Source organism: Mastomys coucha, unplaced genomic scaffold (genome assembly GCF_008632895.1).
Source record: "Mastomys coucha isolate ucsf_1 unplaced genomic scaffold, UCSF_Mcou_1 pScaffold4, whole genome shotgun sequence".
Classification (NCBI taxonomy): domain Eukaryota; kingdom Metazoa; phylum Chordata; class Mammalia; order Rodentia; family Muridae; genus Mastomys; species Mastomys coucha.
In genome coordinates, this window is record NW_022196910.1 from 55335753 (window position 1) to 55362932 (window position 27180).

Here is a 27180-nt window from a genome sequence, read left to right on the forward strand (position 1 = left end):
AGAATAGAACCCCAGCTCTTTGCTGCTTTTTTTTTTTTTCTTCCAGGCAATTTCTTTTTCTTTTGAGTTGTGTTTACTAGAAAACTAAGCTGTGGGTTATTCCCACATACAGCAAAGACCAAAGGAGAAGGCTGCTATGGTTTTTCTTGTCTTTCAGCTCTTCATAAACTGAGTTTGTTCATATAATTTCTGTGATTTTTATTGTAGAGACTTCAATTCACACCTGAATCCTAAAGATTATTGGTACAGTATTTTAGTATAAATGGGAAAATGTCTACTTTTTTAAATAAGCATTACTTAAAAATGCTTATACTGTGCAGTATCCAGAATATGAAATACTCTTTTTAATTGCATTCACACAGTTCTAGCTCTGCTATGTGGCTCCATCTTTTTTCCTCCCCCATGTTGGGAACCAATCCTAGGACTTTGAACATTCATCTAGCAAGTCCTCTACAAATACTAAAACCCCAACCTCAGAATATTTCATTTTTTATGTATGTTTATTTTATGTATATATAAATGTTTGCACATAGGCACTACTTGGGTACCTGTAAAGGCCATAAGAGGGTGTCAGATCCCCTAGAGCTAGAGTTGAGGTTGGTTGTGAGCTGCCATGTGAACTGGGAGCTGAATCCAGGTTCTGGGCAAGAGCAGTAAGAGCTCTTCACAGCTGAGCATCTGTCCAGCCACAGGGTTTCTCTGTATAGCGCTGGCTCTCTCACCTCCGTAGACCGGGGTAACCTTGAATTCAGATATTGGCCTGCCCCTGCCTCCCAAGCATTGGGATTAAAGGTGTATGTCACCACTGCCCAGCTTAACAAAAACTTTAAGTGATTTATTTGCCCATAATATTTTACAAGGTCCTCGTAAAAATGTATGGTGATGTTTATGTGTCAGAAATGAAAGAATAGGTATTGTCAGGTCAAATGTCAGAAGAGAATTATTTGCAGATTTACACTTTGATTCAGATCTCTCAGTAGATTGAACTGTGGAAGCTGAGCATAAGCACTGGCTCTGACAGTGGTGAGCTGATTCTTTGAAAGAGTCCATTATCTTCTTAGTGCACACTAGGATGTCAGTATTATAAGACAGTAGTACCCTCTTTCCCTGACAGTTTAGATTCCTGGTTCTTTTCTCAGCTCTCTTTGCACTAAAGTCAGGCTGTATGCCTCAGCCTGTGCATTGCTACCCTTGCTGCAGAGCTGGGGAAAGTGACAGATTATAAGGGCATTCTGCAGTTGTAGCTTCCTTTCCATCAGCTGGACCACTTCCAAAGCAGTTTGGTTGGCATCAGACTGTGGCTTCTGGGCTGGCTTGTTGAAGGAGCTACATGAGAAGCCGACTTTGTAATAGACATGTGCTGCCATGGGTGCCACGCATGGTTTTCTACCTCACTTCTTTCAATTTCCTTTCTGCCTTCACAGAAGTACACAGTGAGGAGGATAAAGCAAAGATGACTAAAAGCAAAAAGAAGATGAGGCAGAAAGTACAGCGGGGAGAGAGTCAGACTCCTGTCCAAGGACAGGTAAGGGACACCAATGGGCTAACTTTTTATTACAACCTGTTTCATATTCCATCTCCCATATTTCCACCCTCAGTGTAGCAGCACACATTCACAAAGTAGAATTCCTTAGGCTAGATTTAGAATGGGCTTGATCAAGAGCAATATGGGCGCCTCTAGGGTGAGAGAATGGAGCCATTGCCAGTTCCTCATTGTCCCGTCTCACCTCTCCTTCCCTTTTCTGGTTTTGAATCCTAGCCCAAACAGAGGTGCTTTCAGGGTCTTCTGAGCAGAAATGACTTCCCTTATGGTTTACAGGCTAGAAACAAGAGGAAGCAAGACACCAAGAGCTTAAAGCAGAAGGACACTAAGAAGAAATTGAAGGTATAGACACAAATACGTGTCCCAAGCGTAATTTCTTTTTCCGGGGTACATTATGCATGCTAGACAAGCACTCTACCACAGAGCTAAATTCTCATCTCTCAAGTCTGTAAAAGCATCACAGATTTTCTAAACACATTGTGTCAGTGTTACATTTTGGACTCTTGAGTTTGTGAGGAACTAGGATCAGGCGTGGCTAGACAGGCATCCTATGCACTTACTTGTTCCTTTCTTCCTGGGTGAATAGGCTGAGAAAGAGAAGATGAAAACAAAGCAGGAGAAGCTGAAGGAAAAGGTAAAGCGGGAGAAGAAAGAAAAGGTAAAAGCAAAGGGAAAGGAAGAGCCCAGAGCCAGGCCATCTTGTAGAGCAGACAAGACCCACACAGCCACACAGAGGAGGCTGGAGGAGCAACAAAGGCAGCAGGTTATCTTGGAGGAGATGAAGAAGCCCACAGAGGATATGTGTCTGGCTGACCATCAGGTATGAAGAAGGGTCATGGAAGGGCCAGTTCTGAGGCCATTTCTACTAATTACTAGAAGGACCTCTGAATATCTAGATAATTGCCTCTTGGTGAGTCTAATAGGATATCCATGTGCTCTTATTTTCCAGCCCCTGCCTGACTTCACACGCATCCCTGGTTTGACACTGTCCAGTAGGGCTTTCTCAGATTGTTTGACCATCGTGGAGTTCCTGCACAGTTTTGGCAAAGTGCTAGGGTTTGACCTTACCAGAGATGTTCCTAGTCTAGGAGTCCTGCAGGAGGGACTCTTATGTCAAGGTGACAGCTTAGACAAAGTGCAAGATCTGCTGGTGCGGCTCCTGAAGGCTGCACTCCATGATCCTGGTCTGCCCCCCTACTGTCAGGTAAGCATTCCTGGGCCTGTGTTTCAGTTTTGTTCTCTTTAAGAATACATTAAAGCTTTCCCTAAAGCAACCACAGAAGTGAGGGATGGAGCTGTTTCCTGTTTCTAGCTTTTATATGCCTTTTTCTTTGCAAGGCTTCATTTGTTCATTTTCTCTTTTCCTTACTTTGCAGTTTTTCTTTGTAGTCTTTTCATCTTTTTCTATTAACTTCTTTCCTTAATTTTTAACTTTTATTTTATGCATGAACATGTTTTGTCTGTCTGTCTGTGTAGCACATGTATGCCTGGTACTACAATGACCAAAAAATGGTGTTGGAGCCCCTGAAATCAAGAGTTAGAGACAGTTGTGAGCTGCCATATGGGTGCTGGGAATTCACCCCAGGTCCTCTGGAAAAGCAGTCGCTAATCCTACCTGAGCCATCTCTTCAGCCCATGTCCCTGCAACTTTCATTCTTTTTCTCTTTTTTTCCACAAAAATTTCTTATAACTGGCTAAGGTGGTACACACCTTTGGTCCCTGGGAGGCAGAGGCAGTCAGGCTTTTTTGAGCCTGTTCCACATAGCAAGTTCCAGGCCAGCCCAGGCTACATAATGAGACCCTGTCCAAAAAAAAAAAAAAGAAGAAGAAGAAGAAGGAAGGGTTAAAATGTTAAAAAATTTTTTGTTAAGATTTAGTTTTGTTTTATGTAGACGAGTGTCTGCCTACATGTAGGTATGTATGTATGTCATGTGTACCTGGTGCCCCTGCAGTCCAGAAGACAAGGTTGGATTCCCTGTAACTGGATTGTGGATAGTTGAGAACTGCCATATGGTTGTTGAGAACCAAATCTGTGTCCTTTCCAGAGGAATAGCTCTCTCCAACCCCAAATTGTTTAAAATTTATTATTTATTGTGTGTATTTGCATGTATATATGTATTGTGGGGATCAGTTTCCATTAAGTGGGTCTGGGAATTAAAGATATTTGTATCCAACTCGGTTGTGAATTTCATGATCATCTGAGCCGTCTTGGTGACCTCATCTTTTCGTCTTACAGTTTTATCCTAACCGTGGAGCTCTCTCAGGCCCCCAACTTGAGTTGTTCCTATTTCCCTCTCATTTCCATTGTGCTTTCTTCCAAACAGTCCCTGAAGATCTTAGGGGAGAAGGTGTCAGAGATCCCGTTGACCAGAGACAATGTGTCTGAGATACTGCGCTGCTTCCTCATGGCGTACAGAGTAGAGCCATCCTTCTGCGACAGTCTGTGTACCCAGCCTTTTCAGGCCCAGCCACCTCAACAGAAGGCTGCTATTCTAGCCTTCCTTGTGCATGAGCTCAACGGTTCCACCATTATCATCAAGTGAGGGCTTGGGTGGGAATGGTCAGTCCTGTGCCTCGTGTAGGCTTAGCTCTCCAGAAGTCCCCGGGGTGCTGTGTGTCTGTTGCTCTTCTCTGAGGATGCTGGAGTGACTGGGCATAGACTCACTGGAAGCCTTCCTTTGTCATCCATCCTGTTTGAACTAGATTGAAATCCCTGCAGCCCCTTAACGCATAATCTTTCTTTTCTTTTTGCTGTCGCTTCTCCCTCAAAAATTACTCCATGTTCCCATGCAGTGAGATTGACAAGACTTTGGAGAATATGACTAGCTACAGGAAAAACAAATGGATTGTTGAAGGCCGCCTGCGGAGGTAGGAACAGAGCAGAGCAGAGCCCAGAGGGATGGGGAAGGTACAGCCAGGGCTCTGGAGAATGTAAATTTCAAGTGTTTATTTTTTGGCATTATATTCTTCACCAGAGTCTTCCCCTAATCTCTATTTCTTAAGACTGAAAACTGCTCTGGCCAAGCGAACTGGACGGCCTGAGGTTATGATGGAAGGGGCAGAAGACGGCCTGGGACGTAGGCGCAGTTCTCGGATCATGGAGGAGACCAGTGGCATAGAAGAGGAGGAAGAGGAGGAAAATACAGCAGCTGTCTATGGCCGCAGGGGTCGAAGAGATGGAGAGGTGCAGACTGAAGCCAAAGGAAGGGGGATTAGGAAGTTTTTCATTTGTTTGTGGTTCTGGTAGCTCTCCTTTTCTCAGTGTCTGCTTGTTTCCATGCAGGTTGATGTTGCAGCATCTAGCATTCCAGAGCTAGAGCGCCATATAGAAAAACTCAGTAAGGTACCGTGTTTTTAATCTCATAAAAGTCGGAAATGTGGGTTGAGCAAGAACTGATCCCCTTGTTCAGATTATATCACTTTTATAGGGAAGTCGATAGGCTTCAGTTCTCTCCCGGATACTATAATTCATCATGCCATGGTGGAAATGTTTTCTATTCCTCTTCTAATTCCTACCCAGCGTCAGCTCTTCTTTAGAAAAAAGCTGCTTCACTCATCCCAGATGCTTCGGGCAGTGTCCTTGGGACAAGACCGCTATAGACGCCATTACTGGGTATTACCGTGTCTTGCTGGCATCTTTGTGGAAGGATCGGAGGGGAGCACAGGTAGGTGCAACTCTGGAAGCTTGTGAAGTCCAAACAAAAGTGAGCTGCCTTCTGCTTAGTCCTCTTGGGCTTTGACTCTGTGACATGGTAGACTCAAAAGTCAAGCTGCTCACTGCTCTGCTGTCCCACTCCAGCTAGATGCTTCAGTCTCTTCATCTGTAGACTGTGGCCATAGTGATGTAGACATACTTCCTAAGACAGTGAGGATTGGGGCTGGAGAGAGGCCACAGGTTAAGAGCATGCACTGCTTTTCCAGAGGACCTGAGTTGGACTCGCAGCACCACATGTCTCACAACCACCTGTAACCTCAAGGATCCAGAGACTGTGGCCTCCACAGGCACTGCATACACACACACACAGAATTAATTTCTTTCAAAGATGACAAAAAATTAAAATGGGTTTGTACTCTTAGTGCTTAACATACCTTAGGTGTAGCTCCATGCCAGGTGTTAAAACAATATTCTGTGGTTGATCCCAGATACATAAAAACAAATGTTAAAAAGCAAGCATGTTTTGCCTATAGATCTCATTCTTTTCCATTATACAACAGTGTATCTTTTTTTGTTTGTTTTGTTTTGTTTTGTTTTTTTGTTTTTTGTTTTTTGTTTTTTTTGAGACAGGGTTTCTCTGTGTGTGTAGCACTGACTGTCCTGGAACTCACTCTGTAGACCAGGCTGGCCTCGAACTCAGAAATCCCCCTGCGTCTGCCTCCAGGCGTGGGCCACTACAGCCAGACTCAACAGTGTATCTTAAGCTCTTTGTTTCTCTTTCCAGTTACTGAAGATGAAATAAAGCAAGAAACTGAGTCCTTGATGGAAGCAGTCACTTCAACGCCCAGCTCTACCCGCGTCTCTGTAAAGAGGGAGTTAACTGGCTCCATCACCTCTACTTCTCCCCGGTCCCGAGGCCGACCTCGAAAGCCTAAGCCTGGGTGTCTGCAGCCTCAGCACCTTAAGTCCACCATTAGGGAACATGATCCAGGACCTCAGCCCCAGCCTCAGCCCCAGGCCCCTACCCAGCCCCATCTTCAGTCAAGTAGCGGGTTCCTAGAGCCAGAAGGTTCTCCTTTCTCTCTGGGTCAAAGCCAGCATGACCTCAGCCAGTCTGCCTTCCTGTCTTGGCTGAGCCAGACTCACAGCCACAACTCCCTGTTGAGCAGCTCAGTCCTCACGCCTGATAGCAGCCCTGGAAAATTAGACTCTGCTCCATCTCAATCCTTGGAGGAGCCAGAGCCTGATGAGGCACAATCCTGCCCTGGTCCTCAAGGTCCCTGGTTTAACTTCTCAGCCCAGATACCCTGTGATGCTGCTCCCACACCGCCCCCTGCAGTTTCTGAGGACCAGCCTACTCCCTCCCTCCAGCTGCCTGCTGCCTCTAAACCAGTAAGGAGCCAAATCAGTCTGCACCTTATGGTGCCCTAGGCTCCCAGGTCTGCCTGTGAAGCTGTAGCCTGAAGTAGGAAATATGTAAACTCCTTTGTGTCTTCTTCTTTATAGACGAATACACCCGGTGCTGCCAATCCTCATTCCCCAGTGCAGCTCTCTTCCACCCACTTGCTTGGAGGGGCCCCTAAGAGGCTATCAGGGGACTCTGAAGAAATGTCACAGAGTCCCACGGGGCTAGGACAACCAAAGCGGAGAGGGAGACCTCCTAGCAAGTTCTTCAAGCAGGTGGAGCAGCATTACTTAACCCAGCTGACAGCCCAGCCTATCCCCCCTGGTGAGCAAACTTGGCTAGGATGGGGCAAGCATGGAGGTAACTGCAGTTTCCATTGTGGGCAATGTGATTCGTGCCTGGTTCCCATTCCCTGGCCCATATTGCGTACCCTCTGTATACAGAGATGTGTTCAGGCTGGTGGTGGATCCGAGATCCTGAGACACTGGATGTCCTGCTCAAGGTACTGCATCCCCGAGGCATCCGTGAGAAGGCACTTCACAAACATCTTAGCAAGCACAAGGACTTTTTGCAGGAAGTTTGTTTACAGCCCTTAACTGGTAAGTGAGAGACCTTGACCCAACCTGACCTAAGGGTAGCTGCTGTTTAGTCATTTATTGGACCACTCTCTCTTCCCAGATCCCATCTTTGAGCCTAATCAGCTACCTGCCTTGGAAGAAGGAATTATGAGCTGGTCCCCCAAAGAGAAGACTTATGAGACAGACCTGGCTGTGCTTCAGTGGGTAGAGGAGCTAGAACAGCGGGTTGTCAGCTCGGATCTGCAGATTCGGGTATCTGAGGTTGGCGTTGGGGAGGGAGTTGTTTAGGGGAGGGTTTTGGTTTTGTTTAATTTTTGTTCTGGTTTATTTTTATGTGTGTGGATGTTTTGCCTGCACGTATGTTTATATAGTACATGTGTGCAGTGTCCTCAGAGGATAGAAGTGTCAGATCCTCTTGCATTGACCTTAGAGACAGTTGTGAATCCCATGATGTGTGTTCTGGGAATTGAATGTAGGTCCCTGTCTCAGCCTTCAAGGTGTTGGATTGCAAATATGAGCCACCACACCTGGCTGGGGGAGGGTGCCAAGACAAGTCCTTGGTTTCTTCTTCCTGAGTGATCTACTATGACATGAAATGTTTCCCTTTACAATGTGTTCTGTTTCTCTTTCCCACTGGAAGGGCTGGACATGCCCTAGCCCAGACTCCACCAGAGAAGACTTGACCTACTGTGAGCATCTGCCTGACTCCCAGGAAGATATCCCTTGGAGGGGTCGCGGCAGAGAAGGAACAGTACCTCAGCGGCAGAACACCAACCCCCTGGACCTCGCTGTGATGCGATTGGCTGTTCTGGAGCAAAACGTGGAGCGGCGGTACTTACGGGAGCCCCTCTGGGCGGCCCATGAGGTGGTGGTGGAGAAGGCCCTACTGAGCACACCCAATGGTGCCCCTGACAGCACCTCTACTGAGATGTGAGTCACTCCTGCTACCTGTTCCTTCGCCTGGGAGAGGTAAGACAAAAGCCTTCTGTTCCTCACACGAGGATCGCTGCTTTCTCTACAGATCCTATGAGATCACCCCTCGTGTCCGCGTCTGGCGGCAGACACTTGAGAGGTGCCGTAGTGCAGCCCAAGTGTGCTTGTGCATGGGCCAGCTGGAAAGGTCCATTGCCTGGGAAAAGTCCGTCAACAAAGTGGTAAGTCTGGAAATACTTTGGAAAAACACAGCGAGAGTGGGGTCGGGTCAGCAATAGCAGGGAGTTAAGGACTCTCACTCTGCCTTCTCACGTTGGTCCAGACCTGCCTGGTCTGCCGGAAGGGTGACAATGATGAGTTTCTCCTGCTTTGTGATGGATGTGACCGAGGCTGTCACATTTACTGTCATCGGCCCAAGATGGAGGCTGTTCCAGAAGGAGACTGGTTCTGTGCAATCTGTCTGGCCCAGGTAAGGCTTCTGCTTTCCTGTCTCCATTCTCAAACAGGACTCAGATGTCTTCATCTTTGTTTAAGCAGTAGTCCCACAAATGTCCCCAACCCTTAGCTGCTGCTCCCAGGGATGAGCCTGTGACATGTTTGGGTTGAGTCTTTGTTTGAATAAGTAACCTACAATCTTTTAAACCCTAGTCATTTCCTCTATAAAATAGGAGCAATCACCATTCATTTTACTGACCCTCCCATTGATTATCTAAATAAATTCACATGCTGGCTTGCATGTGAACATTTGAAGCCACAGTCATGGGTAGGTAAGACTGTGATGAACAGGAGGGTGAGCAGCGCAAACCCACACTGCTGCTTACCTGGGCCTCTCCTCAGCAGGTAGAGGAAGAATACACTCAGAGGCCTGGTTTTCCAAAACGAGGCCAGAAGCGGAAAAGTAGTTTTCCACTGACCTTCACAGAAGGTGACAGCCGGCGGCGGCGGATGTTATCAAGGAGCCGAGAAAGCCCAGCAGTGCCTCGGTACCCAGAAGACAGGCTGTCTCCCTCCAAAAGACGGCGACATTCGATGAGAAGCCACCACAGTGATCTCACGTTTTGCGAGTGAGTTAGTGGATTCTAGGACTAGCTTTCTATCTCTGTGCCAGAGAGGCTGCAGGAGTCAGTGTATGCTTTCTGTACTAATAGGATTATCCTAATGGAGATGGAGTCCCATGATGCAGCCTGGCCCTTCCTAGAGCCTGTGAACCCTCGCTTGGTGAGTGGATACCGACGTGTCATCAAGAACCCTATGGATTTTTCCACCATGCGAGAACGCCTGCTCCGTGGAGGGTAAGATGATCTCTCTCTCTCTCTTGATACACCCTTTCTTTCTCTCCACGCACAGCCTCATCTGCCCTGCCCAGGTACACTAGCTCAGAGCTAACAGCTCACAGCCCTGTCTTCCCCTGTCCAGGTATACTACCTCAGAGGAGTTTGCCGCTGATGCCCTGCTGGTTTTTGACAACTGCCAGACCTTCAACGAGGATGACTCTGAAGTGGGCAAGGCAGGGCACATCATGCGCCGCTTCTTTGAGAGCCGCTGGGAGGAATTTTATCAGGGAAAACAGGCCAATCTGTGAGGCAAGGAAGGTGGGAGTCACCTTGTGGCATCTTCCAACCTTCCAAACAAAAACCTGCCGTTCTCACCTGCTGATGGCTGCCCTGGGTGGACTCAAGTCAGACAATGCTGATTCTTGACTCTGCCCTTGGCAGCACCCACATCCTCTCGTTCCTAATCCCTTTTCTCCCTTCCTCCTCTTGCTCCTCAAATAAGAGATGCAGAGATGAGGTCCTTCTGGATGGAAAGCCAAAAAAGAAAGAATTTTCCTGTCTTCCCCCTCCCCCACCCCCCACCCCCCAAATTAAAGTGGAGAGGGGCAAAGAAGTCCTCCCTCCTCATCCCAGCTTCCTCCCTGTACATGCCTCAGCATCCTGGGGCTATTTAACAATAGCAATAGTTCTAGTGAATGTGTGAAACCGAGAAACACTCTGTACTGTGTGCGGACCCGCAGTGACGGCCAGTAAAGTGGACTTACTCCCGAGTGTGTCGAGCCGGACACCGGGCCCTGAACATGCTGCTTTCGTGTTCAGTCCCTCCCCGCTTCTCACCTCCTCTCACTCATTCTTTTCTAACTCCTCCCAATTTTTAAGGTTTTGTTCCACCCAGTAATGTAAAACTATCGTGTACGGGTTCTTTACCTTCCATCCCCAGTCTTTTTCCCTTATGTGGAAAACAAAGTTCAGAGCTCCCCTGTCTTTCTGTCCTCATCTTCTGCCGAGAGTTCACCCTCTAAGGTGTAGCTCCTCCTCACATGCTGAGTTTCTGTGAGTCTCTAGCCTTTTCTGAAGCTCGGTGGGTGGCTGGGGAGCGGCGGGCATGCGGGCAGCGCCCTAGGCCTTCCAGCATCTTTCCCCTGCTTCCCAAACCTCCCTCTTGGGAACTCCTCAGGGACAACTACTGCTGAGTTTGAGTGCTCCTCCAAGATGGGGGCCAGGTAGCAATTGACTGGCCTCAGAGAGACGAGGAGAGAGAGGTGGGTGTGTGTGTGTTGTGTGTGTGAATATGTATGCACATGCATACAGATGAGAGTTGTGATTGTGACCCTGTAGTGTGATGGGACCCATTGTTTCCCACGTGTCTTTATTCCCGTCTTCCCATTGTTTCACACCATCACCTTTGTCTTTGGGAAAACACAGGAACTATTTCTCTGGGGACAAGGCTGTCTCTCCTCATGGTCATTTATTTTCCAGCCTCTTCAAACTGTGCAATCTTTTCAGCAGGAATTCCCTCTCCTCTCAATAGCTCTGAGTCTTGAGTTTTTGCTGGGAGGAGTAGAACTGGATCTTCCCTAAACCCTGAGTACCTGGGTTTAGCTGTGTTTCCCTTCCTTACACCGACTTCATATCCCAGGACCCCTTTCTTCCCCAGCAGCAGAGACCCTGGAGCACAGGATGGGCAGAGAGGAGGATCTGGGTCTACCACTGCCCTGTGTGACTGAGCCCAGGCTAGCTCCCAGCATGAGAAGACAGCTGCTAACTCCGAGCTGTAGCCATGGGCCACTGGCCCCTGCTTTCCTGATCAGCCAAGCCCCTCCCATCAGAAATTACGGGTACTTGCACTGGGGAGGTGGCTGCTAGCTGGCCTAAGCAGAGAGCTGAGGCATCCAAGCAATGTTCCATGGGTGGGTGAGGATGCCAGGTGTGATGTAGCATTCCTTGTACTCCAGCAGTACTGAAGGGTGGGGCAGCGCAGGTTCCTGGGCAGCCCCAGCTCCTCAACCCACCCTTATAGCACTCCCTGTTGCCTATTTCTAAAGTCGCCTTTTCTGTCAATGAACCTCAAAACTTAATTTTATTTGAGAATTTTTTTTCTTTTAAATAAGAGGTGGATTGAAGAATATTTGAATTGACTTTATATTATGCATAAATATTTATATTTTATCTAAATAACTGCGATGTAACAAACTTTGTGTTAGTCAGATGTTTGGAACTGTTTCCCCTGGCATAAAGTATACTGGAGTCATTCGTTATTGGAGGTGAGGTAGGAGGGAGAGTGGAGCCTCCGCTCTGCTTCATGTTCCTCTCCCAGCCCCATCTCTGCCCCTTGGGACCAGGCGCTCTGAAGGTGAAGGTCCCAGACTTGATTTGAAGAAATGGGGGCTGAAGGGATTATGGGGCAGGATGTGATCAAAGGGGCCATTTCTCACTTTTTTTTCCTCATCTTCACTGCCCCTTGAGCTAGGTGGATTTTCTCTTGTTGAAAGAGTATTTTGGTAGGGAAAGCAGGTTAAAAATAAAGACAGCCCTCCCCTGCCCTTTGTGTCCCCTCCCCGGTGACAGCAAGAAACCATCACCACCAACAAGTTTCCATGTTCCTTTTACATCAAAAGGGACTTTTTATATAACCAAATGTGGTGTTTTAGTGACTTTTTGATAATGTACAGTTTTTTGTGAATTTAAATTTATTTCTTTCTATATTTTTAGGACCAATCTCATTTTTAATAAGGTTTAAAAAAGGAAAAAAAAGTCTAGACAAAAAAAAAAAAAACCTCGTTTTTGCCATGTGATGTTCCACAGGTGCGGCTGTAGAAAAAGTGCTTGTCATTGAATAAAAACCACATTTGATAAAGACTCAAGAAAATTGTGTGTTTCTCTCCTGAAGAATATTTGATTCTTCAGGTTGCCATCCCTAAGAGAATGAGTGTGGTGGGTTGACCTGTTCTCTGGCACTTCAGCTGGTGTGGAAGAACACTCAGGTCTCCATGTCAGCCGTGGAGGTGGGAATGGGCAAGTCACCAGCTTTCCCTCTACACCATGAACGACACTAAGACAGGAGGTTTTGTGTTTTATTTAAAAAAGAGGTTCACGTTAGCAAAAGTAACAGGAAGGAAATGGAACCAAAAGTCAGCCACAGAGAGCGAGCGAGAGGTAGTGTTGGCGTAGACGTGGGAGAGTATAAAACTACTACAGGGTTCTGGGTAAAGGAGAAATATACAAAATGCATCTTAGGTATAAATTAACTTCTCTCCAAGGTAATGAGTGCATCTAGAAGTTATCACCCGACTGGCCCAGAGGGGTAGGAGCAGAGATGTCAATTCCAGCCCTCTCAAACTGCAGATCACCATCAGTTCTTACTCTTTGGGGTCTTAAGCTATGGCATTTGACTGCACAGCATACATAGCCTGACCAATCTGGAGAGTTCGCTGTTGTAGGTGATTGGGGAGCCAACATCACTAGAGAAGACAATCCAGAAAGAGCAGTTTGAGTTTTGGAACTGAAGAATTTGCATTTGTTCCAACCCCACAAAGACTAGGGCAGTAAAGGATGATGTGAGGCAAGTAGGTGCTTGTGTGCCTTGAGTTGTGAGACTGAGGTAGTTGAGTAATGAGGACAAGGATCTGCTTGGACAGGAAATGGTTATTTTGAACAATCAGAGCAGTGGTCGCAAGGTGATGAGGGCATCGAGCTTTCACATCACTGCCACATGGAGACTGCCTTCAGGGAGCTTCAGCAAAGAGCAGAGGAGACAAATTGGTTACAACTACTCAAGGAAGGCCCCTGTAGACCCTGAATCTACTATTGGAATGAAAGGCACTTTTAAGGGGCTACCAAGAAGTAGAATGGTCAGCTTGCTTGGAATTGGGAAGAATCAGTCTAACAAGCACAGATTGTATGTACCTCTAGACTCACCTTATCCTCTGGGTCTAGAAAGGGCTGGGTGAGTTTGGCCTACCACCTACTCAACTGTACTGCTCTTGGCAATGGGAAGTGCCCACTTGATCTGGAGGGACAGGAATGAAAACAAACTAGTCCTTCTGAAACCCTCATAGCAAATAATGCTTCACTACCACCCCATTTTTATTATTGAGCACTTTCCCTTTTCAAAGCCACCTAGCTTCACAAGCTTGGTCCCCATCATTGTTCCCACATACTCCTAATTAATATCAGGACCTGTCTCCAAAAGTCTAGTCCATCTACAGTCTGAACCAACAAGCCTGAAAAGGAATGGCAGCGAGATGGGATAGGCCTGGATCCTAGTGAAGAGTCACATGTCAGGTGTGAGCTCTAGTACACTCTCTGATTGGAAGCAAAACCACAACGTACTAAAATGAGTACAGGTGAGATGTAGAGCGCAGAGCGATCTGGCCTCAATGCAAACAGGATTCAGGAGACAGTATTGTGAGCCTTGGGCAGGATGATGGGGAGGTGGCTTACAACTCATCCCTCATGGCCGGCATCCTACTTCCTGTCTCCAACACTACCTTCCTGAGTAATGAGCTAATGAGGAAAATGGAGTAGATGGAAATCACCAAGCAGAAATTACACAGTGCCATTAACCACTATAAAAACAAAATTACAGGTTGCCCTCTTTTCCCATGCTCACACCTGTTCAACCAGAAACACTAGAATCTAACCAGTATACTCAAAACTGTCAGCCATTCAAATTGCCTTAGAACTACAGAAAAAGAAACAAGTTTTAATAGGCAGTGAAGGAGCAGCAGTGACAGCAAGACTGTTGGCAGGGCTTCCCCAGTCCACAGGACAGAGCCCTGGGTTTGCTGGTCTCTTGTCGCTGAGGGCTAGAGATCACTAACTGGGTCTGACCTTCCTGAGGTTGGAAGCACCAATAAGAAAACTGGTCATTTTGTACTTTATGCTTTCCACTGTCCTCAACCCCTTCCTCTAGAATGCATAGCAGCACATTCAGGCCAGGATTCTCAATTCTGTAGTGCGCACAGCTGCCTGCCAGTTTTTCACCATCACCACGCTCTGCCCTTCCTCTTTCACACTGGCCCCTGGACACACTTCCCCATCTCCATTACTTTGTCTACTGGAGGTGTACCTGTGACATGAAGGGATGTGATGTAACAAGTCACATTGTGTGGGGAAGGTCGTGCAGAAGGGAAAAGTTAATGACAGACATGTTTAAAAGTCCCTCCTGAGCTTTGAGTGGCCAGGGGGCTGTGAGTTTTGCCTTTTTCTATCCTAGCACCCCTTTGTCCTTCCACAAGAAGGAAAATGATTTCCGGTGTTCTGGTTCCCTGGGAAAGGGGTCCAAACACACCAGGGCTAGGCCGAGCACTCTGCATAGAGAGCACAGTCCATTCTCAAGCATGCACAGTACACACAGCAGTTTTCTTGCTTCCATCCCTTCAAACAGTGTGCACTTGGCATGCACAAACAACCAAGGGTGAGCCCTGCTAAGATGGTTCCTGCTGAATTACATGATTCAGCAAAGTAGCACTTGAGTACAGCAGCTGGGATGAGAGGCTGTGAGGACCCGAGCAGAAGAGATCCTCCAAGAGGCAAAGTCACAGACGGCACTGCTGGCCAATTACATGAACATCACTGGCTCCGTGCTGGGGCTGGACTGGGGTTTAGTCTACACCAAATAACTGCCAGGGAGTAAGGGATGGAGAAGTGGGATCAGGTTCTGTATTGTCGGGAGTTCAGGACCATCATTAGTCTGCAACAACTAGTTGCCAAGCACTCAATGATATTCCTCAAGTTGACAATCAAGGATGATGGATAGGACAGCAGCCTCTCTCGAGGACAAAACAAACCTCCAGGTAAAGTGGAGGGTGGAACTTCCGGAGGGGGCTGTGAAACTTGGGGCAGGGTGAAGACCAAGACCCTCCAGGAGGCAGAACAGGTGTCCCAGAAAGCTCAAGCTGGATGACACTTCACGGTCGCACTTGCCACCCGATTTGGTTGAAGGTGGCTTCCAAGGCTGCATGGTTGTCACGTGTCTGTTTCCTGAAGTCAAAGTCTAATCTCTCCTAGGACAGGAGGGCAGAGGGAAAGCCACCTCCACTGACCACACTAATCTCCCTGTGGGTTGCTCTCCCTTCCCCCAATTCCACATGAAACTTAAATCAAATTCATAAAATTAAAAGTTGTAAAAAGGCAAAGTAGGCGGGCTCAGCTAAATGGGAAGGAGAAAACAATGTGGAAAAGATGTTTAAAACAAACAAACAATTAGCTAGGCATGGTGGTACACTCAGAGTGGGAAGGGTCTCTGTGAGTTCAAAGCCAGCCTGGTCTACATTGTCAGCCAGCCAGGACTGCACTGTGAGACCCTGGGGGTGGGGGGGATAGTAAAGTGTGCTGAGAGCTTTGCAAAACAAAAATTTTAAGCCTGCATATTTAAAATACATATAAAAATAGTCCATAACTGAACCTGGCAAGCAGGGTTCCTTCATTGATTTTACAGCACTGCTACTGTTCTTACTTAAATCATTTTAAGAAGCCTTCCTAAGCAATCCAGCATACCCAAACCTCTTGAGGATGAGAAGCAGCTCAGCTGGTGTCTTTGGGGTAGGAGAAAGATTTGCTGCAATTAAATACAAAGCAAGAAACTTCTTTTGCAAAAGAAAAAAGTCTTTTTGATCTTGAATGTAGCACATTCAAAAAACAGTGTGGTTCCTCAGGTTCCATCAGCAATGGGAAGACTGCCAAGGAGGAGTGCATAGGCTTCTTTCCCAGGTCTGAACCTGTGAGGGAATGACAGCCAGCCATTAGTGCTCAGCGGTCTACAAGCTAGACTTGCAACCTGCTAAACCTTCCGGAGTCTGGGAGCATCTCCAAGAGTTCCTCTCTGTTTAACAAAGATGGGGAAAAGAATCCCAAAGGAGGCATAAGCTGGAGACAGCATGAAGAAGACATGACTATTAATTAACCTGTTAGGCAAGACCAAGCTACAAGCACCCTCTTCCAGCTCAGCAGAGCATAGCAGCATTCCCCACCATGAAGTTCTTACCTCTTTACTTGCTGAACTGGAAAGGATAGACCCCATGGTCTGAGGGGGGCTCCACTGCCAGTTGATTCTGCTGACCACTGCTCTCCTGCACCACAGCCAAGGAAGGTCAGTGAAGCACTCCTGCACTCACCTCCCACTAAAGCCTCCCCAATTCAGCCGCACCCCAAACGCAAGTGTGCACCCGGCATCCAGGCTGCCGGAGAGGGCAAAGCGGCCCAGCTACCTTGGAAAATCCTTCAGCAACTGCTCCTTTTCAGAGTATTGAGGCAACTGAAATCAGCATCCCTGCCTAAAGTGAACTGAGCAGGCTGGCTAAAGGCCAATGACGCACTTCTGCACTCCTCACACCCACCAGTGAGGATGTTGGGAGTATTGGGAGAGAAAGGAGTACACAGTACAGAGATCTGCCCTTGATGTGTCCTGGCCTCACTGCAGAGAAACAAAGCTCCTACCTCAACAGACACACTGGAAGAAGGCACAGCTGGATACTGGGAGATGTAAGCTCCTTGCATAGCAGCAGCTGTTGGCATGAACTGGAAAGAAAACGATGATTCTCAGCGAGTTTAAAGCCCTCGGGAGCTTCGGAAAACACAGAGACCGTTATTGTTGTGGGTGCTTCTTTAAAATGTTCCTGAGGTACCCAAGGACGGCAGCTAATAGACACACTGACTTCCCTCCCTCACTGCCTTCCATCACTTCCTCCACCACCCTCAACATGCTGCTACCAGCTCTCCTGCACCAGTCAGACCATGAAGAACCCTGAGCTTCATCCCTTCCCTCAGTGTTTTTATGAGTCATTCTAGGAAATGTGCACTGACACCTAAGCAGGTCCACAAATGTTTAGACCTCAGTCAGTCCGGTGACTGGAAAGCTGGGAGGAGGAAAGCAGCTATATCCCCAGCTTATTGATTCTTTTCTGTTCATCGACGGCCTTGAACTTTTTTTTTAAAGATTTATTAATTTATTTTATTTATATGAGTACACTGCAACTGTCTTCAGACACACCAGAAGAGGGCATCAGATCCCATTACAGATGGTTGTGAGCCACCATGTGGTTGCTGGGAATTGAACTCAGGATCTCTGGAAGAGCAGTCTGTGCTTTTAACCTCTGAGCCATCTCTCCAGCCGGGCCTTGAACTTTTAACAGTCTTCCTGCAGCAGCCTCCGGAGTACAAGAACTAGAGGCATTTACTCCAGTTCTGAGTATGCCTTCGCTGACCCTGAAACACTTGCGTCCTGCGTAACTACTGGGGCCAAGGAGTATTTTCATAGGCACTTTTTATCCTGCAAGGATTAATAATTACAGACAATCCTTTACCGTGCCCAGGCTGTTGAGTGACAGGTGACCCAGTTGCTGAGTAAGAGGTCCCATCATGGAGGCAGGCTGGAGAGAAAGGGGGTGGTCCATCCCTGGCGTCAGAACTGAGCCCTAGAGGAGGCAATGAAGGGAAGGGTTAGGCAGCAGCCTCCTGTAGAGACACCTGAGGCAGCAAAGATGCCAAGCAGGGCCACCAGTGTTCTGGTTTGGTTTGGTTTTGCTTGTTTGTTTGTGTTTGTTTTAACAGGTTTAACTCTGTGTAGCCCTGGCTGTCCCAGAACTCACCCTGTAGACTACCCTGGCCTTGAACTCACAGATCCACCTGCTGCTGCCTCCAGAGTGCTGGGATTAAAGGTGTGTATCTCTACACCCAGGCTTTTGTTTGCTTTTTAAGAATAGTTTATTAACTGCACTGGAATCAGGAAGCACACTACGCAGGGACTAGAGTACTCTCTGCTGACATTTCCAAGTCCTGAGAATGAACCCAAGCAGTAACCCAGCTCTACAATAGGAACGGCAGCACCTTCAGGCTGCAAGGACCTCTGTCTAAGAACAACAAACCCACAGAATTAAGGTTATTGTTGATTTGCATACTGCACTGAGCCAAAACTCACACCCACACATCCTGCCATCAAAGCCCTTTGCTTTTCTTTACATCACATTGTCTCCTTCGCTTCTGCCCACTTCTGAACACTCACTGAAGGCTGCATGAGGTACGACTGGTGTTGCATCCAAGATGGGCTAGGTACTTGTAGAGGAGATGTCTGAGTCACTCTCTGATATAAGCAAAAACAAATAAAAATGTTAACTGCCTAGGCTCGGTGACTGAGAATGTTCAGCAAAGCCCCCCACAAACTGCATGTCCCTTCAGAACACAAGCTGCTTAGCCAGACTGTGGGGGTGCACGCCTTTAATCCCAGCACTAGGGAGGCAGAGGCAGGCAGATCTGTGAGTTTGAAGCCAGCCTGGTCTACAGAGAGAGTTCCAGGGCAGCCAGGGCTGCACAGAGAAACCCTATCTGGGAAAACAAATAAAATAACAAGCTGTTTTTGCTGGGCATGGAACTGGCACACCTTTAGTCCTAGCACTTACAAGGCAGAGGCAGGTCAATCTTTGATTTAAGGCCAGCCTGGTCTACATAGAGTTCTAGACTTGACAGGGCTACATAGTGAGACCCTGTCTCAAAAAAAAAAAAGTTAAAAAGAACACGCTGTTAATCCCAGCACTTGGGAGGCAGAGGCAGGCAGATTTCTGAGTTCAAGGATAGCCTGGTCTACAGAGTGAGTTCCAGGACAGCCAGAGCTACACAGAGAAACCCTGTCTCACAAAACCAAAAAAAAAAAAAAAGAACACACTGTTAACAAATACTAGCAACTTATAACTCGGATAACACAGTTCAAAAATGGGCAAAGGGGGAAGGGGGAGGGGCTGGGGAGACGGCTCAGCGGGTAAGAGCACCGACTGCTCTTCCCTAGGTCCTGCGTTCAAATCCCAGCAACCACATGGTGACTCACAACCATCTATACTGGAACTGATGCCCTCTTCTGGTACATATACATAAAAACGGGCAAAGGGACAGATGAAATATCTCAGTGGGAAAAGGCATTTGCTACCAAATCTGAAGACCTGAATTAGATCCCCAGAACCCACAGGGTAAAGGGAAAGAACTTTTCACAAATTGCCTTCTGACTTCTATACACACACACACACACACACACACACACACACACACACACACACACGAGTAGGGAGGACTGACTGGGGGCTGGGAGATGGCTCAGCAGCTAAGACCACATTCTGCTCTCCCAGAGTAAACACTCATACATATAAAGTAAAAGGACTGTTAAAAAGATGTTGTGAGAATAACAAAATATATTATTCTCAAGGCCCCATACACATGTACCCACCCACATGAAAGTAATCTATAATACGGGTAAAAGAGAAACAGGATGATTTTTTTTAAAAAAAAAACAGGGTCTCTCTTATGTAGCTTTGGTTGTCCTGGAGCTGTCCTCAAACTCACAGAGATCCAACTGCCTCTGCCTCCCAAGTGCTGTGTGCCACCATGCCCAGCTCAAGAGGATGTCTCTAAAACACACACACACACACACACACACACACACACACACACACACTGTATGCATAGGGATATATGTATATACACATACAGGAATACATGCTATTTATATACATACATAAATCACATGTTCTGCTCTGATGTACCATTTCTTTGTATGTACTATATAGAAAAGTTTTCTACAGAAAAGATTAACATACACAGCAGGAAAGGGCTCACACCTTACCTGATAGGAAGACACAGGAGATGGAAGATACGGGGCTAGCCCAGACTGAGCCAGCATCCTGCTGTGCGCGATGCTGTAAGGAGCGGCATAGAACCTGCAGGAAGGGCTTTGTTCAGTGAGAGGCCTCAGGAAACCCGAGCCACCTCCACTAACTGCTATTTGAGAACCAAAATGAAACACCCTTACCCGTTCTGAAGAGCTGTGGTGGGGTCATAGGTCAAGGCCATACCACCCTGTAAGAAAGAATGCAGTGTCCATATTGCCAGCCTTAGGAGTGGGATATGTGAGTACCCACATATCCCACTACAGATCTTAGGGACTGCACTGAAGAGCAACTAGACCCCAGGGCTCAGCCACACATCTTGCTCTCAAGATTCCCACCTACAGGCACAGAAACCAGGCCTCACATTTTCCAAGGCTAATATTTTCAGGGTTTGTGCTCCCTCTGGGGTATTTTTACCATGTCTCCGTTCCTTGGCCAGGCCCGTCCATTTTGTACAAATCTTCCTTGGTTCTGTCGTTTCTTTGGCCCACCATCAGCAAATTTGCAAAGCAAGGGGTCAGAAGGTGCTAGCAAGAGAAAACGCACAGAGCTACTGGGCACGGGGCAGTGCCCACTCCTCCAGTAGCTCCCAGCCCAGGTCCCAGAGGCCTCACCTGCTACTCCAGGGGGCGTCTTTATATACTTTCCATTAAAGTGGGTGATGATGGCTTCACATTTCTCTGTGGACTCCATCCTAAGATGCACATAGGAGTAAGGCCACCTGTAGGGATATGTGTCCGACACATATCCAGTGACAAAACCCAGGCTCCTAGCCCCACAAATGCTCGAGAATGTCTCTGTCATACACGTTCATTTCCAGGCACCTAGATTTCCTTTTTATTTTTTTAACACAGGCTATCTGTGTGTGTGTGTGTGTGTGTGTGTGTGTGTGTATCTGTGTATCACACACATACCTCTGCCTGGCCTCCAAACCCTCTGTTTGAGGATGCCTTTGATCTGATTCTCCTGCCTTAGTGTTACAATTGCAGAAAAGTTGTAGGGGTCTGACTGTTATGCAGCACTGGAAATTGTCACGCAGAGCAAGCCAGCACTCGCTGACTGAGTAGCCCAGGCCCTAATGCTGGGGTGATGAGATGGTTCAGTGGATAAAGGCATTTGTCAGCAAGCCTAGCAAGGTGAGTTCCATCCCTAGAACCCACATAAGGAGAAAGCCAACTCCTGATGGTTGTCCTCTGACCTCCACATATGCAATGTAACACACAAACATGCACATATATACACATGGAACAAATAAGGTAAAGCTTTTTCAATGATTACAGAACTAGCTTTTAAAAATTCCTAGTGATATCAGCATGGTCCCGCATGCCTTTGATCTCAGGGCTCGAAAGCAGAGGCTGGTGCATCTCTGAGAGTTCGAGGCCAGCCTGGTTCTACTTATCAAGTTCCAGGCCAGCTGGGGCTACAATGACACTTTGTCTCAAAAAAAAAAAAAGGAGAGAATTGACTCCTATGAGCTGTCCTCTGGCCTCCACAGAAATGCCATGGGATACTTATTCTCCCCCCATGAATTGATAAATAAGTGGACCCCCAACCTTTTTTTTATTTGAAACAGGGTTTCTCTGTGTAGCTCTGGCTATTCTGGAACTCACTCTGCAGAGGAGGCTGGCCTTGAACTCAGAGACCCACCTGCCTCTGCTTGAGTCCTGGGATTAAAGCTATGTGCTGCCACCACTTCCTGCTTATTAAATGCTTATTAAAGGGTGTGAGGGCTCTCGCCTCCTAAGTCATACAGAGAGGGAAAGCACAAAGCACGAGGAAGGAATGAAGGTGTGAGCCCCAGTGGCCATTCAGGAGCACCAGTGGCCATTCAGGAGCACCAGTGGCCATTCAGGAGCACCAGTGGCCATTCAGTTTCCTTCCAAAGCACAGACTGCTGAGTGAGCGGCTCCTGCTTGTTTCTGATTTTCTGAAATGGGAATCTTGTTGTATAGCCCATGTTAGCTCTAAACTGGGGATCCCCCTGTCTCAGTGCTCACGTGCTGGGATTTCGGCAGCTCTATACTTGGGCTGGCAGGATGGCTCAGCAGCTCAGAGAGCTTGCTACTAATAAGTCTAATGACATGAGTTTGATCCCTGAAGCCCACATGGTAAAAGAGGAAAACTGATTCATAAAAGTTGTCTTCTGACTATCGACTATGACACATGCATCCATCCACACACACACACACACACACACACACACACACACACACACACACACACGAGCTCATAAATTAACAAATAAAATGTAATAGAAATATAAATGAATAAACAAAACACGGGCAGTTATTTAATCTCAGCTGCTGGTAAGCTTAGGCCAGCCAGCTGGTAATCTAAGCTGCTGGTAACCCATTCAAAGTCTATGTGAAGAACTGACATGTAACAGCATGTCTTCCATTAATTCACATGGGTGCCACCATTCCCTAGGCTGGGACTATTCCCTAGATGGGGCCCTAAGCTGTGTCAGAGTGGAGAAAGCAAACTGAGCCTAAACAGGCAAGTGAGCATGCATGAACTCATTCTGTTGTGGGTTTTGTCTGACAGGGTCTCACTACATAAGCTTTTTTGGCCTGAAACTTACTCTATACACCAGGCTGTCCCTTCCACTCCACCCACTTCTGCCTCTTAAGTGCTGGGATTATAGGGCACACCACAACACCCTCTTTCCTAAGTGCTTTTTTGTCAGGGTGTTTAATCACAACAACAAAAATGGAACCAGGATACATCACAAAAGAAAATGGAGGATTGAGATGCTGCTCGATGGCAGGCGCCTGCCAAGCATGAAGGAAGTCTTGGGTTTTACCCTATACTGCAAAGAAAACAAACAAACCTGGGGAGGAGGGCACAGCCCACTTAGTAAAGCGCTTGCCATTCAAGCACAGATCTCTACGTTCGATCCCCAGCACCCACAGAAAAGTCAGGTATGATGCTGATAGCCATGGACTTGTGCAAGCATACAACATACTAAAGCCCTCCATAAACAAGCAAGAAAACCCATCCCAAATTGTCTGACCATTTACTTAGTCAATGTGATAGATACCTTCTTGGTATAGAGAGGGAAAGTACCATGATAACTAAGGATTTCCATAAACTGGGAAAGCGGAGAACATCTGCCTAAAATGGCCACAATGGCCCAAGTAATACCAGCATTCAGGAGGCCGAGGCAAGATAGTCTCAAGTTCAAAGCCAACCTGAGCTTCATGTTGAGACCATATCATGTCTCAAATTAAAAAAATAAAAATAAAATTTAAAAAGGTGAGAGCCAGGTGGTGGTGGCACGCACCTTTAATGGCAACGCTTGGGAGACAGAGACAGGTGGATCTGAGTTCAAGGCCAGCATGGTTTACAAAGTGAGTTTCAGGACAGCCAAGGCGACAGGTAGAAACCCTGTCTCGGAAAACAAACAAACAAACAAGTAAACAAACGGGTGTGTGAGCCAAAAATGGAAGAACACAAGGCCAGTCACTCTTCCTTTTGTATTACCTAAGATTGCCACTAGGTGGCGCCCCGCAGGCTGAGCCTGGTCAGAACATTTTTTTTCTAGGCATAGCCTCTATTTTATTGGGAAGTGAGAGGCTGTTCTTTGAGACAGTATCTCATGGAGTCCCAGGGCTCTCCACACTCTTGCTGCAAATGTTAGGATCACAGGGTAGGCCACAATAACCCACTTCACTCCCAATCTGAGCAGGTTAAGCGACTGAAACACAAGACCCAGCCCTTTAAGCTAAAACAGAATCTCCTTTCAAGTGAAACTCACTTGTTTGATTTTTAAAAATATTTTATTTATTTACATATTTAGCTTGGTTCTCTCTTGATCCCACTGGTCTTGAATTCCAAGTCATCCCTCCCATCTGAGCTACAGGTCAGGCCTTGATTAGTTTCTGTTGTTTTGTTTTTTGTTTGTTTTTTCAAGAAGAGTTTTTCCATGTAACAGAGCCTTGGCTGGCCTGGAACTTGATCTATAGACTAGGCTGGCCCCAAACACACAGAGATCCTCCTGCATCTGCCTCCTGAGTCTGGGATTAAAGACCCTCTCCACCACTGCCGGGCTCCCATTATTGATTTTGAGATGGACTCTTAAAAAAACAAAAACAAAAATCAACTTGGGACGACTGTAAACATTCTATGTACAACTTTCCAAGCACAAGGGTAACAAGTGTGTATGACACCAAACAGTTTGGGGTTTTCTTTTTAAGAGAGTCTCCTGTAACCTAAGTTCACCTTCAACTTCCGATCCTCCTGCCTTTACATCCCAAGTGCGGGAATGTCACTAACCATGCTGGGGATCAAACTGGGGGTTCATGCCTACTAAGCAAGCAGAGCTACATCACCAGCCTGTCTTGAGCTTGGTCTCACTATGAAGTGCTGGCTTCCCTGGCACTCACATTCTTTCAGCTATGCCGGCTTTGACCTTGTAGCGATTCTCTGCGGATGTCTCCTTAGTATTAGAATTGTGCCTGGCTCAAACCAAAAAGTCTTTGCAACAATGTTTCACATGTATTTATTTTATATGTGGTAGCATTCTGTCTAAGCTCCATCCCACAGTTACCCCGCAATAGCCAGGTATGCTGGGCCCCACAGTTACCTGGTAACACCCAGGTGTGCCTGGCTCACTTTAAAAGGAGCTGCTTGCCCCCTCCACTCGCTCTTTCTCCTCTCTTGTGCTTGCTCTTGCTCTGTCCTCTTTTCTCTCCCTCTCCCCTCTCATGCTGGCCTCTTCTCCTCTAATCCTCTACTTCTCTTCTCTCTCTCTCTCTCTCTCTCTCTCTCTCTCTCTCTCTCTCTCTCTCTCTCTCTCTCTCTCTCTCTCTCTCTCTCTCTCTCTCTCTGCCTTTCTCTGCCTCTACTCCCCTCCCCGTGCCCTTAATAAACTCTATTCTATACTACACCAACATGTGGCTGGTCCCTAAGAAGGAAGTGATGCTTCAGCATGGGCCCACCAAGGCACCTCCTTCCCCTATACCTGATGACACCTCCATAGAAGATAACACCCCCTCCTCTCTTTATCTTTTCATAAACACATCAGTGGGGTGGGGTTTCTGTGGGGGAGGTCAAACTTATATTGGCAGGCTTGGCAGCAAGTATCTTTATCTGATGATTAACTATGTAAGCACCCAAACAAAATCTTTTTTTCGAGACAGGGTTTCTCTGTGTTGCCTTGGCTGTCCTAGAACTCACTCTGTAGACCAGGCTGGCCTCGAACTCAGAAATCTGCCTGCTTCTGCCTCCCAAGTGCTGGGATTAAAGGCGTGTGCCACCACCGGCCGGTTCCAAACAAAATCTTATAAATAAATTTTTTAAAAAAGTAAGTCATTTTTAGGTAGGCTAGGATCAGGTGAAGCTCTATGACATCTGAGCCCAGGAGAGGGCATCCTAGAGAAGGAGAGATCTGGGCAATCAGTCTCCACTAAGACTCAGAAATGTCCTACACCACAGGGCAGCCACTGCACAAGTTGTTCTAGGATGTAAGTCTCCCTGAAGAGCTGAAGAAGTGGAGCAAACCTTCCATTTCGTTCTACTAATCTGAGGGCTAGGTCTCTGCTCTGCTGTCCATTCTTAGGAGGCCAATCAGGGGAGTCGCTCCCTCCCACTTGTCATCACAGCCTGACAGAGTTTAAAAGAGTTGGTGGAGTGGGAATGCTCAGCGGTTAAGTGTACAGAGTCAGAGGAACAAAGGCTAGGTTAGCAGAGGCAGTGGGGAAAGGTCGCTGAGGAATAGCTGTGAGGTGAGGCTTGGTGGGACACGCCTAGAATCCCACATCTGGGAGGCAGAGGCAGGAGGATTGCAGCCAGTTCAAGTTATATGCCAGGCCTTTAGTTCAATATTCAACACACACACACACACACTTGACTTACTACCAAGGATTTAGACAACTTATATTGCACGTATGTATGTATTATGTGTGTGCAGAAGCAAGGGCACGTGTGAAGGGTAGAGGCCCAAGCAAGGGCATGTGTGAAGGGTAGAGGCCCAGCTGCTGGGGACAGTTTTCTCCTTCTACCTCATGGGTTCCAGAGATCAAACTCAGATGAGGCTTGGTGTCAAAGCACCTTTACCTGCTGAGCCACTTTGCCAGCTCTTATTAGGTATTTTTGACCATTATTTTGGTCCAGTTGCGGGGAAGGGCACTGTGTGTCTGTGTGTATCTGTGTCTACGTGTGTATCTATGTGTATAAATGTGTGTCTGTGTGCATCTGTGTATGTGTCTGTGTACATCTGTGTGCATCTGTGTGTTGTCTATGTATGATTCTCTGTGTGTGCATCTGTGTGTGTGTCTGTGTGCATCTGTGTGCATCTGTGTGTGTGTCTATGTATGATTCTGTGTGTGGGTCCGTGTGCATCTGTGTGTGTGTCTGTGTACATCTGTGTGCATCTGTGTGTTGTCTATGTATGATTCTCTGTGTGCATCTGTGTGTGTCTGTGTGTTGTCTATGTATGATTCTCTGTGTGTGCATCTGTGTGTGTGTGTGTGCATCTGTGTGTGTCTGTGTGTTGTCTATGTATGATTCTCTGTGTGTGCATCTGTGTGTGTGTGCATCTGTGTGTGTCTGTGTGTGTGTCTATGTATGATTCTGTGTGTGGGTCCGTGTGCATCTGTGTGTGTGTGCATCTGTGTGTGTCTGTGTGTGTCTATGTATGATTCTGTGTGTGGGTCCGTGTGCATCTGTGTGTGCATCTGTGTGTGTCTATGTATGATTCTGTGTGTGGGTCCATGTGCATCTGTGTGTATATATAGTTTCCTAAGTTGTTTCTTGTTAGCCACTCTCGATCACCCTTACCTTGCAAAGCCGACCCCTCTGCTGGCTCCACTAGTGTCTCGAAGGATCCGAGTGGAGATGACCTGGCCAAAGGGCTTCAGCATGCCCTCCAATTCCTGCTCATCCATTGACAGAGGGAGGTTTGAGATGTATAAATTTGTAGGGTCTTGCTCCTGTTGCTGTGAACATGAAGGTGGAGACTGAGGCTCGCATCTTGCTCCCCATCCCATCCTCAGCCCTTAGGTACAGAATAACATTTGAGAAGAAAAACATTAAGGGGGATCCAAACAAAGAGAATTCTCTGTTTGTAACACCCAGAACCATCACCATGCACTATATGCATCTAGTCCAGGAAGAAAAATTACAATATTTACCACTTCT

General features: G+C 47.1%; 2 protein-coding genes across 14 annotated transcripts in view; one reads left to right on the forward strand and one right to left on the reverse strand.

Annotated features, from left to right (window-relative positions):
- The window catches only part of Baz2a (bromodomain adjacent to zinc finger domain 2A), a 38897-nt gene extending 26650 nt beyond the window's left edge, over positions 1–12247 (forward strand). For 8 of the 10 annotated variants that reach the window (XM_031350293.1, XM_031350295.1, XM_031350292.1 and 5 more), the window contains 19 exons: positions 1425–1525; positions 1820–1885; positions 2130–2363; positions 2493–2747; positions 3868–4082; positions 4337–4411; positions 4547–4727; positions 4827–4886; positions 5064–5208; positions 5983–6590; positions 6705–6927; positions 7047–7202; positions 7282–7433; positions 7822–8111; positions 8203–8335; positions 8437–8583; positions 8952–9178; positions 9263–9406; positions 9531–12245. In XM_031350293.1, coding sequence (XP_031206153.1) covers positions 1425–1525; positions 1820–1885; positions 2130–2363; positions 2493–2747; positions 3868–4082; positions 4337–4411; positions 4547–4727; positions 4827–4886; positions 5064–5208; positions 5983–6590; positions 6705–6927; positions 7047–7202; positions 7282–7433; positions 7822–8111; positions 8203–8335; positions 8437–8583; positions 8952–9178; positions 9263–9406; positions 9531–9696 — 3578 coding nt within the window. In that variant the 3' untranslated portion in view covers positions 9697–12245. Of the gene's footprint in view, positions 1–1424; positions 1526–1819; positions 1886–2129; positions 2364–2492; positions 2748–3867; positions 4083–4336; positions 4412–4546; positions 4728–4826; positions 4887–5063; positions 5209–5982; positions 6591–6704; positions 6928–7046; positions 7203–7281; positions 7434–7821; positions 8112–8202; positions 8336–8436; positions 8584–8951; positions 9179–9262; positions 9407–9530 lie in introns of all 10 variants that reach the window. The other 2 variants (XM_031350301.1, XM_031350299.1) reach the window with 2 other exon arrangements.
- Positions 12248–12448: 201 nt separating this feature from the next.
- Rbms2 (RNA binding motif single stranded interacting protein 2) overlaps positions 12449–27180 on the reverse strand; it is a 50209-nt gene continuing 35477 nt past the window's right edge. For 3 of the 4 annotated variants that reach the window (XM_031350304.1, XM_031350305.1, XM_031350307.1), the window contains 10 exons: positions 26821–26978; positions 20655–20734; positions 20458–20567; positions 20184–20230; positions 19998–20091; positions 18393–18470; positions 17695–17805; positions 16829–16909; positions 16377–16461; positions 12449–16110 (listed from right to left, as the gene is read on the reverse strand). In XM_031350304.1, the coding sequence (XP_031206164.1) occupies positions 16381–16461; positions 16829–16909; positions 17695–17805; positions 18393–18470; positions 19998–20091; positions 20184–20230; positions 20458–20567; positions 20655–20734; positions 26821–26978 (840 nt within the window). In that variant the 3' untranslated portion in view covers positions 12449–16110; positions 16377–16380. The remainder of the gene's footprint in view (positions 16111–16376; positions 16462–16828; positions 16910–17694; positions 17806–18392; positions 18471–19997; positions 20092–20183; positions 20231–20457; positions 20568–20654; positions 20735–26820; positions 26979–27180) is intronic. The other variant, XM_031350306.1, reaches the window with a different exon arrangement.